The sequence below is a fragment of the Truncatella angustata genome (assembly GCF_020726525.1).
Source record: "Truncatella angustata strain MPI-SDFR-AT-0073 chromosome Unknown BKA67scaffold_8, whole genome shotgun sequence".
Lineage (NCBI taxonomy): Eukaryota > Fungi > Ascomycota > Sordariomycetes > Amphisphaeriales > Sporocadaceae > Truncatella > Truncatella angustata.
Window position 1 is genome coordinate 2,217,275 of NW_025763388.1, and position 13,920 is coordinate 2,231,194.

Below are 13,920 nucleotides of genomic sequence, written 5' to 3' on the forward strand. Positions count from 1 at the left end.
TGATTGTAACATGAGTGTATAAAGCGCTAGAGAGCACATAGCGAAAAGATATCTCAAATAACCCCCTGATTTCAATTGAACTTGAATCCGGCGAGCCCGGTTTGGTCGGCGACTCATTCTGTATACATGATAGAAGATTATCGATTGGAGGCTTGTAAAGCTAGGATTGCTTGCAAGTCACTCCCCAAGCAAGTCCGGTAGCGCTGAAGATCAGGGAATCAACCCGAGCCTGTTTAATGGATATCAATAACATAGTATAGGACGAGTGACTTGATTAAGAATAGCTGAGAATGCTGGGAAAATATATGCTTGTATACCCGTGATCTGCATAAAGGCTCTCGAACAGCTGTCAAGACTTATGGGTAAGTTGAAAGAAAGAGGTCATCAACGCGTCAGGTCCATCTCATCAGCCTTGCAGCCGGAAACGGGGATGGTCTCGCAAGCAGGGCTTGCATGAGATCTGATTCAGCGTTCACGATATTCGTCAACTGGCAAGAGGACCTGTTCCGTCGCGGAGCGGTATCACCAAGCCGCCATGTTTAAGACCTGTGGCTTAGGGAGGGCCTGTAGGTCAAGGAGTGAATTTTGCTCATGTTACACCACGGATAAAATCATCTACCTGATGGTGACAGCCGGCGATCTCCAGAATCGAGGTTCATTTCTGCTGGGCCATGCCTATCTCGAAATAGCCAACCGTCTGTATTTGGGAAAGACTGAAAGATGGCCGTTCAGTACCGTAAACTTAAGGTTATGTGGTCCCCTCCGTATGGCTCGGGGCTGGCGACAGTCCATGCCTTAAAAGACTCGATGGCCTGCGAAGCACAGTGGGTGAGACTGGCACTAATGTATGGCGGGCTTATATCTGTGTCGAGGAGAGTGGTCATATCATGTATTGACATGATCAGCGATTGGATGCCGCCACCGAGTCGTAATGATTCTGAAGTGGAATTATGTCCATGCCGGTGAAAGTGGTAGCGACGATGGTTACGAGCGGCACCCATAATAAGTAGCAAGAATAGTAGATCTGGCAGTCGATCAGTCAAAGAATATATGGAGCCTGTATTTATTCAATATTGACAAGAAAGTCGTGTCCATTTTGCAGGGGGGAACAGACGACGCCGGTTTCTGCACTTGGGGAGAATTGGCATTCCGATCAAAGATTTCGGGCCAAAGATGACATCCAGCCAGACCTAGACGAGTCGATAGAACCGACTCGCATAGCGATTTAGCGCTTTACGTGAGCCAACCACTGCAAAATGCCAATCTGCATGAACCTAGACCTTATAGAAGCAGAAAGCCACGTAGAAATTTGCGACTTCCATCTCTTCTGGTGACACTAGCAGGTCACCACCACCTCTCTCGCGCACACCCATTCTTTCGCTGAGTGGCCCCAGTGTGCGGTCGTCTTTTTCCTTTTCCCAGATGTCCTTGAAGCTCTCGTGCCATTGTAGTTCCAGGTTGTAATCCTCAGCCAGAGCTCGGAAGGCTTCCCACGGTACTACATACTCGGGCACCTCCTCCACGGCCTCATCGAGGAAGAAGTTGTATTTCCATCCGAACGGAGGTCTGAATATGCCATCCTCGGGTGTTTTGCCAGGGAACCGTACTCGGTAATATTTGTTGCCCCACTCTGCCGTCTGCTCTGCTTCACCTTCCTCATGGTCGTCCGAAGGGGGAGCTTCGCCATCGGCGGCCTCTGCCTTCTTGGCGGCCATGCGCTCGTTGAACTGGGTGACCTTTTCTCCGATGATGTCTGAATTGGGTATACAGCCGATCAAGCGTCCGCCCTTTTTGAGTGCCCCCGAAACGTTCTTGAGCATCTGACGAGCTTTCGCTTCGGTTTCGAATGCGTAGTGCATGCAGAACATCATACTGACAATGTCAAATCCGCGTGAGCCCATAGACGATTCGAAGCCCACATCGCGGATGATGTCAATATCAGCAATGGACGTGCCGAAACAGTCCTTGGGATAAAAGTAGGCCTCGAAGAGCCGTTGATGTCGTCCGCCTCTGTGGCCGCCGCGGCCTCCACGACCCCCGCGCTGGCCCATCTGTCGGTAGCGGTCTAGGGCTTGCTGGATTGATACTTCAGCAGGATCCAGTCCGACGTATAACTGGACTGACTGGGGAGCCTGCTGCCACTTGCCCAGGTCACCACCCTTTCCACAACCCAGATCGAGAACCAACAGCTCCTTCCCACCCACACCAACCAGGTCCCTGCCTTGTTCGTGAGCACCAGGGGTGTGATCCTCGTCGGGAGAGAACTTTTGAATGATGGTGCTCTTGACCCAGTTGTTGAAAGACCTCAAGCCTTTGATGTTACTGTCTGTCTTGCGCCAGTCGCGGCCTCTTTCGGGAACTGCGTTGTAGTGCTGCCGTACGACATCGTTAATGGCACCTCTGGCGGCGTGTTCAGCAGCTTGGGCAGCGGCCCTTTCGCGGTCTTCTTGACGTCTCTTTGCTTCGTCGCGCTCTCGGGAAGACAGACGAGCTACTCTGCCCGGGCGCTTCTGCTTGCGTGGTGCGTCGGAGGGCGATCGAGATCGTTGGCGCTTCTTAGCAGGCTCGAGCTTCTTGGCGTCGTAGGGCTGGGGCAGTTGATCGAGATCGGGTTCGTCGCGGCGGGAGGTCCTGCTGCCATTGCGATCAGGGGAGCGGTCATATGACTGCTTGCGCTGCACAAGGCGCTTCCTCGGGCGAGGGCTGCGTTCATCATCGCTAGCCATTTTGGAGGGATTGTGTTTGCGCTTGCAGGATTGCAGTGGTGATGTTGGAAAAATGCAAAGCAGAAGTTGTGAGATGCAGTGTCTGAACACTGCAAAGGGAGGAAACCGCTCTTGGGGTGTGAAGGAGATTGGTATAAAGAATTGACGACAAAGCAGGGGCTTCGCGACAACGGCTGATCATGTCGACTCAGCATCTCCAGATGCTTGGAACCTTTCCATTGACTTGACTGTTGTGGGGCCAGGTGCCGCAGCAGGTGCCACAGGGGAGCTCCGGGGCGCTGCAGGTGAGCGGCACCTTCCTTGCGGCTCAAGTTTGTTGTGTATTACATAGACTAACCCAACTAACTAACCTGACCTAGGTAACAAGGTTAGTCTAGTCACCAACTTTACTACTACAGCATGTAACTTAAGTTACGTACGGATCCGAACATACCTGAACGTGGCAGGGCGACTTCTGATTGGCCGCGACTTCCCTCACCAAGAAGGAAGAGCATTACGAGAGCTGCTGCCGCCTTATGGCCGCTCGGGCCACTCACCAAGGCTACACAACTCACCATCCATCGTGCATTGCATTACGCTGTTGCTGTACCAGCCTGGCGCCTAGCCCAACTAGCCTAACCTACTGACCTTACAGTACCCTATGTAATCCGTACGCCGTACGCCGCACGCAGTAAACCCAGTCAACTCGCCGTAGCTTGTTGCTTAGCATCACATCACACCAGCTCCAGGTGCGCAAACAGCAGCTCGTCACTTTGTCATCCACTGAACTTGTCGTCCTCAATCCCAAAGGGCTGGAGCTTCAACTGTTCGTCTGTATTTCACAACGCATTTCACCCGTACGACTGATCGATTGACTGCTTGGTTCACCGCGTTACTTGTTATTGCTCCCACGGCACACTTCCCAACAGACCCTTGAGTTTCCAGTCCCGCAATTCATCGCCAAAAGACAGCCATGGGCTCCGATCCTCAGTATGCCAAATGGCCGCTGTTGCCCTTGAGCCAACATGTCTTCACTCTCACCAACCCCTATGCCGCTCGCCCTGCCCAACAAGCCTCTACCAAAGCCCTCCAAGATGCCATCACCGAGCACAAGATGGCACCCCTCTACAGATACCTCGCCCACCCCACTGAAGGCATCCTGAACCCCGCTGGCGAGGGCACCTCCTCCACCTCACAGAAGCCTATCAGCCGGAAGTCAAGTATCCAGGTCGGCATGACCGCCACCGGCTCCTCCAAGAGCGCCACCCTGCCGTGGGATGACGACGTCTACAAGAAGCTCCAGGCCGAGAACGACCAGGAGCTCGAGGGCTTCCAGAAGGAGGAGGACGACGCCGTTGAGAATGCTGGCGACACCGAGGTCACCGCCGCCCGGGGGAAGAGAGCAGACTTTTACGCTAGAGTCGGCGACAAGGTGCGCATATGCCCTGTTCGCCCACCCACCCTCTGTCTGAGTTTCTAACCCGTGCTATGAATGTAGGACAAGGCCATAGCAGCATACGAAGACCTGTTAGAAAAGACGGGTATTCTGGGCACCAAGATCGACATCGTACTCGCCATCATTCGGCTTGGCCTCTTCTTTGGCGACAAGACATTAGTAAAGAAGCAGGTTGCGAAAGCAAAGACGCTGGTTGAGAGCGGTGGCGACTGGGACCGTCGCAACCGTCTCAAGGCCTACGAGGGTCTTCACCTCCTCACTGTCCGCTCCTACAACCTCGGCGCTCCCCTGCTCCTCGATTCGCTTTCGACATTTACCAGCTACGAACTATGCACATACTCGAATCTCGTCGTCTACGCCGTACTGGCAGGCTCTGTTTCCCTGAAGCGTGTTGATTTCAAGAGCAAGGTCGTGGATGCTCCCGAGATCAAGGCCATCCTGGGAACCGATGGTGAGGACCGGATCGCCGCTCTCTCGGGCGCCATCTCTGCCGGCCCGGGTGCAGACGAGGACATCGCCATGTCCGGCACCGTTTCCAAATCTGCTCAGGCAGCTCCCAAGGGCGTGGTGAACCTGGCCACCCTTGGCTCGGGCGCCGAGGCAGCCGAGGCCGAGGTTGCCGTCGACTTCTCCTCGCTTGCCCAGCTCGTCAACAGTCTCTACAACGGTCACTATAAGCTATTCTTCCAGGCACTAGCCCAGGTCGAGGAGCAGTTCCTGACGCAGGACCGATACCTCCACGAGCACCGGGGCTGGTTCATCCGCGAGATGCGTCTCCGCGCATACCAGCAGTTGTTGCAGAGCTACCGTGTCGTCGGGCTGGAGAGCATGGCCAGCGACTTCGGCGTCACGGTGGACTTCTTGGACCGGTAAGCTAACTCCCTGCAACTATATCCTGATGTATCTTGTCATTCCGTGGAACCGATGCTAACTATTTCCTCAGCGATCTCGCAAAGTTCATCGCCGGCGGCCGCATTCCCTGCACCATCGACCGCGTCACCGGCAAGGGCGTCATCGAGACCAACCGACCGGACGACAAGAACAAGCAGTACCAGGACGTCGTGAAGCAGGGCGATCAGCTCATCACCAAGCTGCAGAAGTATGGCCAGGCCGTGCGCCTCAGGGGTAGCGAAAGGGCTTAGTCGATGTTCTGGCAAGGGCTGTGGGTAGAGCATAGAGTGATGGGCCAAGCGAGACCATGTCTGTACACTATGAAAGAAGTACCTGAATAGACCGCGACGTCACAGATGCAATTGATCGTGCGTTGGCCGAGTGATCCATGACTTTGTTGGTTTCTGTTTTAACGTCGAGTCTACGCCTGGTGTCACGTCATCTTTTTCATTTTTGACTTATTTTCTATCTACTAAGCAAATTGAATCATCATGTGGCTAGCAACACGGTTTTACTAGGAATTTTTTTTTCTTTCAGTTCTGTAGTTCTGCTTGGGTTACCTCAAAAGCAGGAGTAAGAGTAACTTATGCGGGCTATCATGTTCCTTGCATCCGACGCGGCATGATGTCTCCGGACCTCCAGACAAACAAACAAACTCAAAACGCAAAACATGTCCCAACCCTCATTTGTTCCTCTCCCCCCACCCTGGTTCATACCAAACTCGCTCGCTCATCGGAACTCATCCATGAACTTCTTGTGGAACTCCTTGACGCGACCAACCCACTCAGTGCCGGGCGCCAGGAACGTGGTCCTGAAGTGCAGGCTTCCCTCCTTCTGGCCGAAGCCGGCACCGGGGACGACACAGACGCCGGTCGCCTCGAGCAGGCGCATGGAGTAGAATTCGTCGGCGGTGCGGCCCTCCTTCTTGGCCGCCTCGATGGCCTTCTGCGACAGGGTGATGGTGGGGAACAGGTACATGGAGCCCTGGGGCTCGCCGCACTCGACGCCCTCCATGTCCTTGAAGGCCTCGTACAGCGCGGAGGCGCGCTGCTTCAGCCCGTTGAAGATGCCCGTGTACTCTTTGTCGTACAGCTCGAACGAGGGCTCGCCCTCCCGCGGGGGGTTGACCATGAGCTCGACCAGGCACTGGCCGATGACGGGCGCGCACAGGGTGATGGACACGAACTTGTAGATCTCGGCCTCCACCTCTTCGTTGAACCCGATCAACTCGAAGTAGCCGCCGCGGTGGCCGCACTCGCCCACCATGCCCTTGGAGATGGAGTGCAGCGAGGCGAGCTCCACGCCCTTGTACTTTTCGGCGTTCTCCTTCTGGGCCTTGAGCAGGATCTCGCGGAAGGAGTGGAATTTGCCGATAAAGACATTGGTTTGGTAGACTTCGTCGGCTATGATGACGAGGTTCTCTAGCACGGCGAGGTCGATGACCGAGCGGATGTCGGCCTCGGTCAAGGAGGCACCCGTGGGGTTGCCAGGGTTGATGATGACGATGGCGCGCACATCAATTCCGTCGCTCTTGGCCTTCTCGTAGGAAGACTTGATCTCCTCGAAGCACGTACCCCAGTTTGAGGACTCATCCAAGTAGTATGGCACGCACGTGGCGTTCAATACGGCCAGAGAGGCGGTGTATAGGGGGTACTGGGGAATGGGAACAAGGATACCGGTGTCAGGCCCAGCGCAGATGATGTTCAAAAGTGTGTTGACACCGGACGATGCGCCACCGGAAAGGTAGATGTGAGCAGGGTCGGCATGGAAGCCATCGCGTCCTAGAGACTGTTAGCTCCTGTTATATGAATGGCAGGGATTTGTGGGACCCAGAACTTACTCTCGAGGAACTTGGCAATGCTCTCTTTGATGGCTGGAACACCTGCGCTGGCACTGTAGGCTCCTACACTGCCAACATGGCTAAGCAGCCACTTCGCGCGCTCGATGACGTCGGACTTGTAACCGAGCTTCTCGGTCAGCACGTCCTCGTGCTGGAGCAAGAGAGGGTTCTCTAGCAGACTGAGGACTTGTCGGAAGAAGGTGATGGGCTTCTGGTCGAGTTGCTGAGGGTTACCAATGTTGGCGCTGATGACGTGGTCGAAGGGCAAGTCGCTAGCATCGCCCTTTCGGATCTTGGCGCGATACTCCTCAGACCTGACCGCCAGCTCGCCGCGGACGGCGTACTTGGCCTCAACGACGTTAGGGTTGATATTCTTGATATTTAGCCTGCCCATTGTCGCGACACTGCTGTGAACGGGCCGTGTCGTACGATGTCCAAACTTTTGCCTGCACGATGGTGGGGCAGTCGACGGAATCAGGAACGATCGCGGGGTAGATCCTGTATATAGTCAAACAAGATTAACGAACGATCGTCAGTGACAGCGGAAGATCGTGCAATATGGGGTTTATAGGGAGGGATATAGGCAAATCCAAGCACCCAGGAATCAGTCTAGCAGCAGGATCAACTGAGGAGGAAAGAAAAGAAGCAGTCTGATCTGCACGATATTGCAGAAACACCGCATTGTTTCTAGTCCAGAGGGATCAGAAAATCGGTGCAAGGGTCCATGTGGATTCCAGGGTGTGACCTGAAGAGGCAACCGTCGGTCCACATTCTGCTTGGTACTACTCGTCCATATCCCTCGTGGCCCTGCGCCGCGGATAGGCTGGCCGGCAGATTTCCACGTTGGGGATGACGGTGCACCCGCTGATGGAGCCTGTACTATGTATCTATTCGCGCCTGTTGCGGCCGAAACCGGGGGCGACATTATTGATAGTCAAAGTCCGTCGCTTGACTCAATCACGTTGCCAAATGTGATGGTCATAGACCAAGCGCGTGGGCGCAAAGTCACCATCATCGTGGGGGAGAACTTGGAAAGACAAAGGAGCCCATTACCTAAAGAATGCACCCCACGCAAATGCGTACATGTAGCCACGGCGGCCTTGAGAACGTTCTGCTGAGCTGCACTTGAAGAGCCAAAAGCTGGTGCTCGCGCCTGGAGAGCTCCCACCCTAGCACGAGCCAGGGAGGATAGCGGCGTCGCCATCCAACCTGTAATTCGGTGGGTTCGTGGGCGACGGGCGTGGTCTAATCAAATGTTCGTTTCCAAGGAATGACTTGAAAAGATGAAGTCTAAATGATGGTTCAGTAGATAAACTTCAGCTTCGAGGAAGCTGACAGGTAATTAATTGTTGAGGGCCGGTGGTAGCTTTTTCTCCCGAGCCGCCCAGGGGACCTGGTCCTGGTCTCACCGCACCGCCGTCTGCCGGACGACCAAATCTAGCCCTGGGAAGTTAAGGGCCAAATGGGGCATGAAATGAACTCAAGCTTGATCGATAACAGCAGCGCGCTTGTTTGCAAATCAATGTTGTCAGTGGTCGCACACTTTATTCGATTCTGAGAATGAGACTTGTATTGGAGGGAGGACATTTTCATTTACAGTAAGCAATTTCCAAAATTTCCGATTATTATGAGGCGGTAAACCATCAAGATTTGCTTCTGGCAAATTTAAGCTTTGAAGTTACATCTCATCTGACCTCTCTCCCCTCTGGGGTTGAATTCAGGAGATAAGAACCACCAGCGGAGTTAACGGATTGTGTTCCCTGTCTGATCAGGAAACGGCGTTTTGAGCCTTCCATACAATATAACCTGTGGTAGTTTGGATGATTCGTGTGTCGCAATTGCTGCAACGATTTGATAATTTACAGAGAGGTTGCACTGCTGGACCAGAGTCTTCCGCCGCCGCAGCTACGCTTTTACAACTCTCAGCCAATATGCTTTTGCCATGTATTTCATGCATCCCCAGCACGACAGGAGTGGTTACATGCCAACAGTTAGTCCCTGCAAAGTCAAGAACACTTCTAGAAACAATATATTTCACTATGCCTTTTATTTGCAGCATATCTCTGTCAGTTTTCGGGCGGTGGATTATCACACATTACGATTTCGGTATTGTTATCAACCCCGCAGTCTCACATGCTTCTTTATGTCGTCCGCATGACTTCCCCCGTCCTCGTACTAGTCTAGTTGGTCCATATACTCGGACTTGAAGTCCTCCTCGGGACGTCCGTGTTGTGTGTAGATTATCGGTTTTGAGTTCTCCTGGAAGTATATCAGCAGTATTTTGATATTAACGTGGCAACCAGCGAGTTTTGTGGCGTGAAATATTCGTTGATATCGTTCTCTGGGCGATCTTAGGATTTATGGTTATTAACAATTATCAACTTGAGATGTGTAATATAGAATTCTAATGCACACGTTGCCCCCCAACGTGACGTTGACCGTCCGCACGATTATGGTAAAGGCGCATTGGAGGTATGCTGCTTCTGTGTGCAACCCTAACGTCTTCTGGCACGTTTGATCAGCCTTTTTATGGTGCATGTTCGCACTCAACCTCTAAAACAACTTTCACACGCTCCGTTTCTCTTCCCCTTCCCATCCTCTCTTCTTCTTTCAACTTCTGTGCCCTCTTCTCTCTCAAGCTCGCTCCCCGCATCCAACAAAAGACCAACAATGGACTAGTAGCACAAGCAACAATGGCGCAGATACTGTAAGTCCAACCTGGCCCGAACCGTTCCAGCATCAGATCTACCACAGCAACGCCAGCCGCTCCCAAGGTACACCGTACGAGATTCTGGAGCCCAGTCACACTAGCCGCAGCTTGTGGAAAGAGGTCAATCGACATGGTGGAACACATAGCGAACACGGCCTGTGCAGTAAATGCGATGCAGAACTGCATAACGAGCACAACAGCTAGATGTGCCGCCTTGAGTACAAAGCCATACCCGCATACAGAGGCAACAAAACCGAGTAGTAACCACCAGGAGTGACGCAGCCGGGCACGCTCCATGTGAACGGGCTTAAACCTGCCATTTCCCGACTTTTTCTCCAGCAGCTCCTGGTCATTGGATTCATGCTTACTATCGTACGTCTTCCAATTCCGGTCGAGAACGTTTCCCCAGACAAACGAACCAACGATGACACCTATACCGTTCGGAAGGAATATCAGCCCGGTTTGTACATCTGTGAGCTTGAAGCGCGGTTGCAGCAGTCCGGTGCTGGACGCGGTGACCATGTTGTGGATCGTGTATATGATCCCGCCATAAAACATCACGATGAAAACATCGAGTTGTGTCAGCAAGCAGATCGGCGTCCAGAGGGATGAGAGTGTAAATGGCTTTGATGGCATTTGGCTGTGCTCCTTGAAGACATCCGGTTGTGCTTTGAATGCATACATAATAGGCTTATGTATACCGTGCAGCCGCACATCTCCATTGCCAGCGATCGGAGGAAGGGTCTCGGGCAGGAAAACCACGACCATTAACAGTACCACCGAGGTAATCATGGCTAAGAAGCAGAAGATGGCGCGAACACCATGATAGTGTGTAATTATCCCACCGGCAACGGGGCCAAGGAACTGTGCCGCTTGTCGGATAGCACTGGACATCCCAATCATTCCTCCCCGCTCCGCTGGACTCGCAATATCTCCAATCACACCAGAGCATATGGCGATCGTCGCTGCTCCACCTGCAGCTTGGAGCGCTCGAAATGCGGCAAGGCTGCCGTAATCCCTTGTCACAGCCAGGCAGATGTTCGCAATCAGGTACAGCACTAATGTGCAGCAGAAGACCAGTCTCCTGCCTTTCACGTCGGAGAGGGGTCCCCAAAACGACGGTGATACTCCTTGTACCACCATATATATGGTCAGGGTCAACGTTATTTTGTGGATTGGCACGCCAACCTCCTATACTCGGGTCAGAAACTACTTTATTACAAAATGTCGAATCAAGCTTGACTAACCTCAGACATCTTTACTGTCGCAGAAAGATAGACATTGCTTGCTAATGGTGACAACAGCGCCGCGGCGGACGCCACACACACGCATAGGTTTCTTTTCCGCCGGCTGAAGGCATGCTCATCGGTATTGACATATTGCTGAGCTGTGGTGCGTTCCAGCTCCTGATGGTCGTCTGACGATATGGAACATGTATCCACTTGCGATAGCGATTCGTTTGTCAATGCTAAGGATTGGTCTGTCGAGACGAGAGATTGCCCAATGGTATTATTGTGGGACGTCATATCTGTGAGAAGAAGGATCTACGTCAAACTCGATCTCGACTTTGAAATTCAAGCAGAAAGCGTATTACTTACCTGTGCCAGTGAAGGGGAAAGGTCGTTCTTCTAACAATGCACGGAGAGAATGTTTTCTTTTCTTGCTCAAATTAGAGCCATGTGTGCAAACACGTCGCTGTTGACATGACCTGCTATGTCAACCATGCAAGGGAGAAGGTTGATAATTGGGTATGCATTAAGAGTCCTTGACCTCGCCTGGTAATGGGCCCTGCAAACGGGATCAACATAAAACAAGAGGAATAGCTCTGCGTCTAAAGGATCAGATTCACTGTTTGATAAGATCTGGACGTGCGGAAGGCTCGTACACAGCCACGACCTTGTGCCGCAGATCGACGCACAGTTTGAGAGAATTATGGGTATGTGGAAATCCCATGGGATAGAGAAAGCCAAATCCGGGGCAGCGGTGATAGCCACTGTTTGACAATGTATGAACACCTCAACAAATATGTCGTGCGAGGATTTGCCAACTGCATTTTCATTTAACGGTCTGACCTGGGAGATTGAAGGCCGACTACAATGCGTCTGACGGCCTCGTGCGCATAAACAGATTCGGCGGCAGGGAGTAATTTTTGAACTCATCATCCACCTCCCACACTATATCACTCACGCCCTGAAAACCAAGCTGCCGGTATACATGGCGGCCCATGGCCGAACCTTCCGTCGTCGCTTCGAGGTCACCGCGCCTCTTGGCCTCATCCAACCCCCATTGAACCAGTCTCCTGGCGATACCTCGGCGCTGGTATGCAGGGTCGGTAACGCACAGGTCCAATACCATGATTGACTTTTGTTTGGATTCCGGCCGCGCCTTCTCCTCGAGGACCTGGTAGCGCTGCTTGTGCAACGAGGCCATGGCTTGTTTCAGAAACCTCTGCTTCCCTTCATCCTCGGGGTATAGCGCGGCATAGTCCACCTCCCCGGGCACTTCACCCTCGCCGGGTATCTTGGAGGCGTTGACCCAGATGGCAACTCCCACGATGCGCCGGGCCCCTTGCGCATCCGGGTCTGGCAGGGTTGCCTTGAGGAAGATGGTGTTGTTGTTCTGCTGGGTCTCCTGCCAGCGATCCCGGAGTCTCGCCGCGAGCCTTTTATTGCCCTCAGGTGTGTCCCAGCCGGGGCTCATGAGAATCCAGATGCCATCGCTAGTCTGGTCACCGAAGCATTTCCCGATGCATGCATGTGCTGGCTCGAAATCAGCTCCATCGGTGATTACTTCGATGCGCAGATCGTTGTTGGCTGGGTTTGGTGCTGCCATGGTCTAGTGTGAATGCCAAATTATACTCGGTGTGTAGACTAGGAACGAGCAGTGGTGTGAAGTCAAATCGAATAGTCTCCCTGCAAGCCTTTTGGGGAACGCGGGGTCACGGTTGGAGACGAGGAGAGGAGTATGGAGTATAGATCTATTGTATAATGTTATGATCTGGTGTGCAGTGTGCATAAATATGCATAAACCCCATAGTTTTTATGAGCTGGAGCTACTAGGTTAGTATGGAGCGCAAACTCCCCCAAACGACCCTCCCGTCGTCAGCTACGATGCCTGGCGGGGCACCTGGAACTGTCCATCCAAGCTCACATAGCTCCTCCGCTCACGCAAGCTAGGTTATTTTGGTTTCCAGATTTGAGACACATTTCATCCTGCATCACTTGTCTGGACGAACCCTCAAGCCCACATATTAAGAAGTTGCAGAACTGTTTCGCCAGTTGCCGCATAAACCACAGGCTCTCATCTCGCCCAGCATGGCGTCGAATCCGTATGAGGGTACGAGCCACAACAGCCCCTAATATATGGAGTCTGCCTCTGGATTGATCATGTAACTAACGACGCTGGGCAGTCGAGCACAACATCAAGTCCTCCAGCAAGGCAGCCCACAGCCGGCGCCCGGACATGTCGTCCTTTACGTCGCACCTGCACAGCATCTCGCGGGACGCCGACTCGAGCACATCCTCGACGCACCACCACGCAGGGCCCACGCCCGTCGACGCCGCCGCGCTCTTCACCATGGTGCAGGAGCAGATGGCGACGCTGGCCAACTCGGCGCCCTCGGACACCAACCGGGACTTCCTCGTCTCGCTGATCGATGCCCTGCGCTCCGACGTGGACAACCCGCCCGAGCAGATCCGGGGCGTCGCCCAGGAGTACCTCGACAGCCTCGACCGCGTGCCCAAGAAGAGCCTCCGCGCCGACGACTCGTGCCCCATCTGCGCCGAGAACTACCTCGACGATCCGTACCCCCTGGTCGTTGAGCTGCCTTGTCATGGTGCCCATCGCTTCGATCTCGAGTGTGTGGGCCCCTGGTTGCAGAGCAAGGGGACTTGTCCGCTGTGTCGGAAGGACCTGACGGAAAAGAAGAAGATACCGGTGCCCGTGGACGATGATGAGGAGGAGGATGATATGGATGGTCTCTACGGTTGAAAGGTCTGCTGCAGACAGATATGATGGCGAGTGTTTGTTCAGGAGTCAGGTCAGGTTCATGAGGATGGTGATACCCATACATAAGATGCTGCGGTCAAGTTGATTGGTGCTCATTGCAAATGTTCTATTTTGTTTTTGACGTTTCATTTATGGGCTTCTGATGCTATTTCTGGTTAAACAAAATGCTCGATTCTGAAAACGGACTACCAAACTCCATAGATCATGCAGGACCGTAAGTATCTGTACAGAAAAGTCCCCCAACCATGACCGTTTGAACGCCCGTTGATCATTGGTAACTTATTCTCCTTCCCCAACAAGGAATCGCCTT

At 53.2% G+C, this 13,920-nt stretch overlaps 7 protein-coding genes across 7 annotated transcripts; 2 read left to right on the forward strand and 5 right to left on the reverse strand.

The window, feature by feature from the left end:
* Positions 1-1,274: 1,274 nt before the first annotated feature.
* Positions 1,275-2,726, reverse strand: BKA67DRAFT_539828 (mRNA capping enzyme-domain-containing protein; the record flags this gene model as incomplete). The annotated part of the gene is made up of 1 exon (XM_046100699.1): positions 1,275-2,726. The coding sequence occupies one exon, from the start codon at positions 2,724-2,726 to the stop codon at positions 1,275-1,277; it is 1,452 nt and encodes a 483-aa protein (XP_045954512.1).
* Positions 2,727-3,678: 952 nt separating this feature from the next.
* BKA67DRAFT_523596 (proteasome regulatory particle, non-ATPase-like protein) lies at positions 3,679-5,303 on the forward strand (the record flags this gene model as incomplete). The annotated part of the gene is made up of 3 exons (XM_046098489.1): positions 3,679-4,137; positions 4,204-5,030; positions 5,105-5,303. 3 exons carry the CDS (start codon positions 3,679-3,681, stop codon positions 5,301-5,303), a joined length of 1,485 nt encoding a protein of 494 aa, XP_045954513.1.
* Positions 5,304-5,781: 478 nt separating this feature from the next.
* BKA67DRAFT_523222 (pyridoxal phosphate-dependent transferase) lies at positions 5,782-7,286 on the reverse strand (the record flags this gene model as incomplete). The annotated part of the gene is made up of 2 exons (XM_046098444.1): positions 5,782-6,833; positions 6,893-7,286. 2 exons carry the CDS (start codon positions 7,284-7,286, stop codon positions 5,782-5,784), a joined length of 1,446 nt encoding a protein of 481 aa, XP_045954514.1.
* A 105-nt stretch (positions 7,287-7,391) lies between these two features.
* BKA67DRAFT_403610 (uncharacterized protein) lies at positions 7,392-8,212 on the reverse strand. Its single transcript, XM_046096710.1, has 2 exons — positions 7,946-8,212; positions 7,392-7,579 (listed from the first exon to the last, which is right to left on the reverse strand). The coding sequence occupies exons 1-2, from the start codon at positions 8,094-8,096 to the stop codon at positions 7,497-7,499; spliced, it is 234 nt and encodes a 77-aa protein (XP_045954515.1). The 5' UTR covers positions 8,097-8,212; the 3' UTR covers positions 7,392-7,496.
* Positions 8,213-9,419: 1,207 nt separating this feature from the next.
* Positions 9,420-11,128, reverse strand: BKA67DRAFT_662741 (major facilitator superfamily domain-containing protein; the record flags this gene model as incomplete). Its single annotated transcript, XM_046108062.1, has 2 exons — positions 9,420-10,793; positions 10,850-11,128. 2 exons carry the CDS (start codon positions 11,126-11,128, stop codon positions 9,420-9,422), a joined length of 1,653 nt encoding a protein of 550 aa, XP_045954516.1.
* A 565-nt stretch (positions 11,129-11,693) lies between these two features.
* BKA67DRAFT_662742 (acetyltransferase) lies at positions 11,694-12,434 on the reverse strand (the record flags this gene model as incomplete). The annotated part of the gene is made up of 1 exon (XM_046108063.1): positions 11,694-12,434. The coding sequence occupies one exon, from the start codon at positions 12,432-12,434 to the stop codon at positions 11,694-11,696; it is 741 nt and encodes a 246-aa protein (XP_045954517.1).
* Positions 12,435-12,591: 157 nt separating this feature from the next.
* BKA67DRAFT_403519 (uncharacterized protein) lies at positions 12,592-13,828 on the forward strand. The gene is made up of 2 exons (XM_046096709.1): positions 12,592-12,938; positions 13,012-13,828. The coding sequence occupies exons 1-2, from the start codon at positions 12,917-12,919 to the stop codon at positions 13,590-13,592; spliced, it is 603 nt and encodes a 200-aa protein (XP_045954518.1). The 5' UTR covers positions 12,592-12,916; the 3' UTR covers positions 13,593-13,828.
* The last annotated feature ends 92 nt before the right edge of the window (positions 13,829-13,920 follow it).

Coding starts and splice junctions, on each gene's coding strand:
- BKA67DRAFT_403519 (XM_046096709.1), top strand. CDS start 12,917: ATGGCGTCGAATCCGTATGAGG. Junction 12,939..13,011: donor GGCGTCGAATCCGTATGAGG/GTACGAGCCACA, acceptor GACGCTGGGCAG/TCGAGCACAACATCAAGTCC.
- BKA67DRAFT_403610 (XM_046096710.1), bottom strand. CDS start 8,096: ATGGCGACGCCGCTATCCTCCCTGGCTCGTGCTAGGGTGGGAGCTCTC. Junction 7,580..7,945: donor GCGTGGGGTGCATTCTTTAG/GTAATGGGCTCC, acceptor CCTCTGGACTAG/AAACAATGCGGTGTTTCTGC.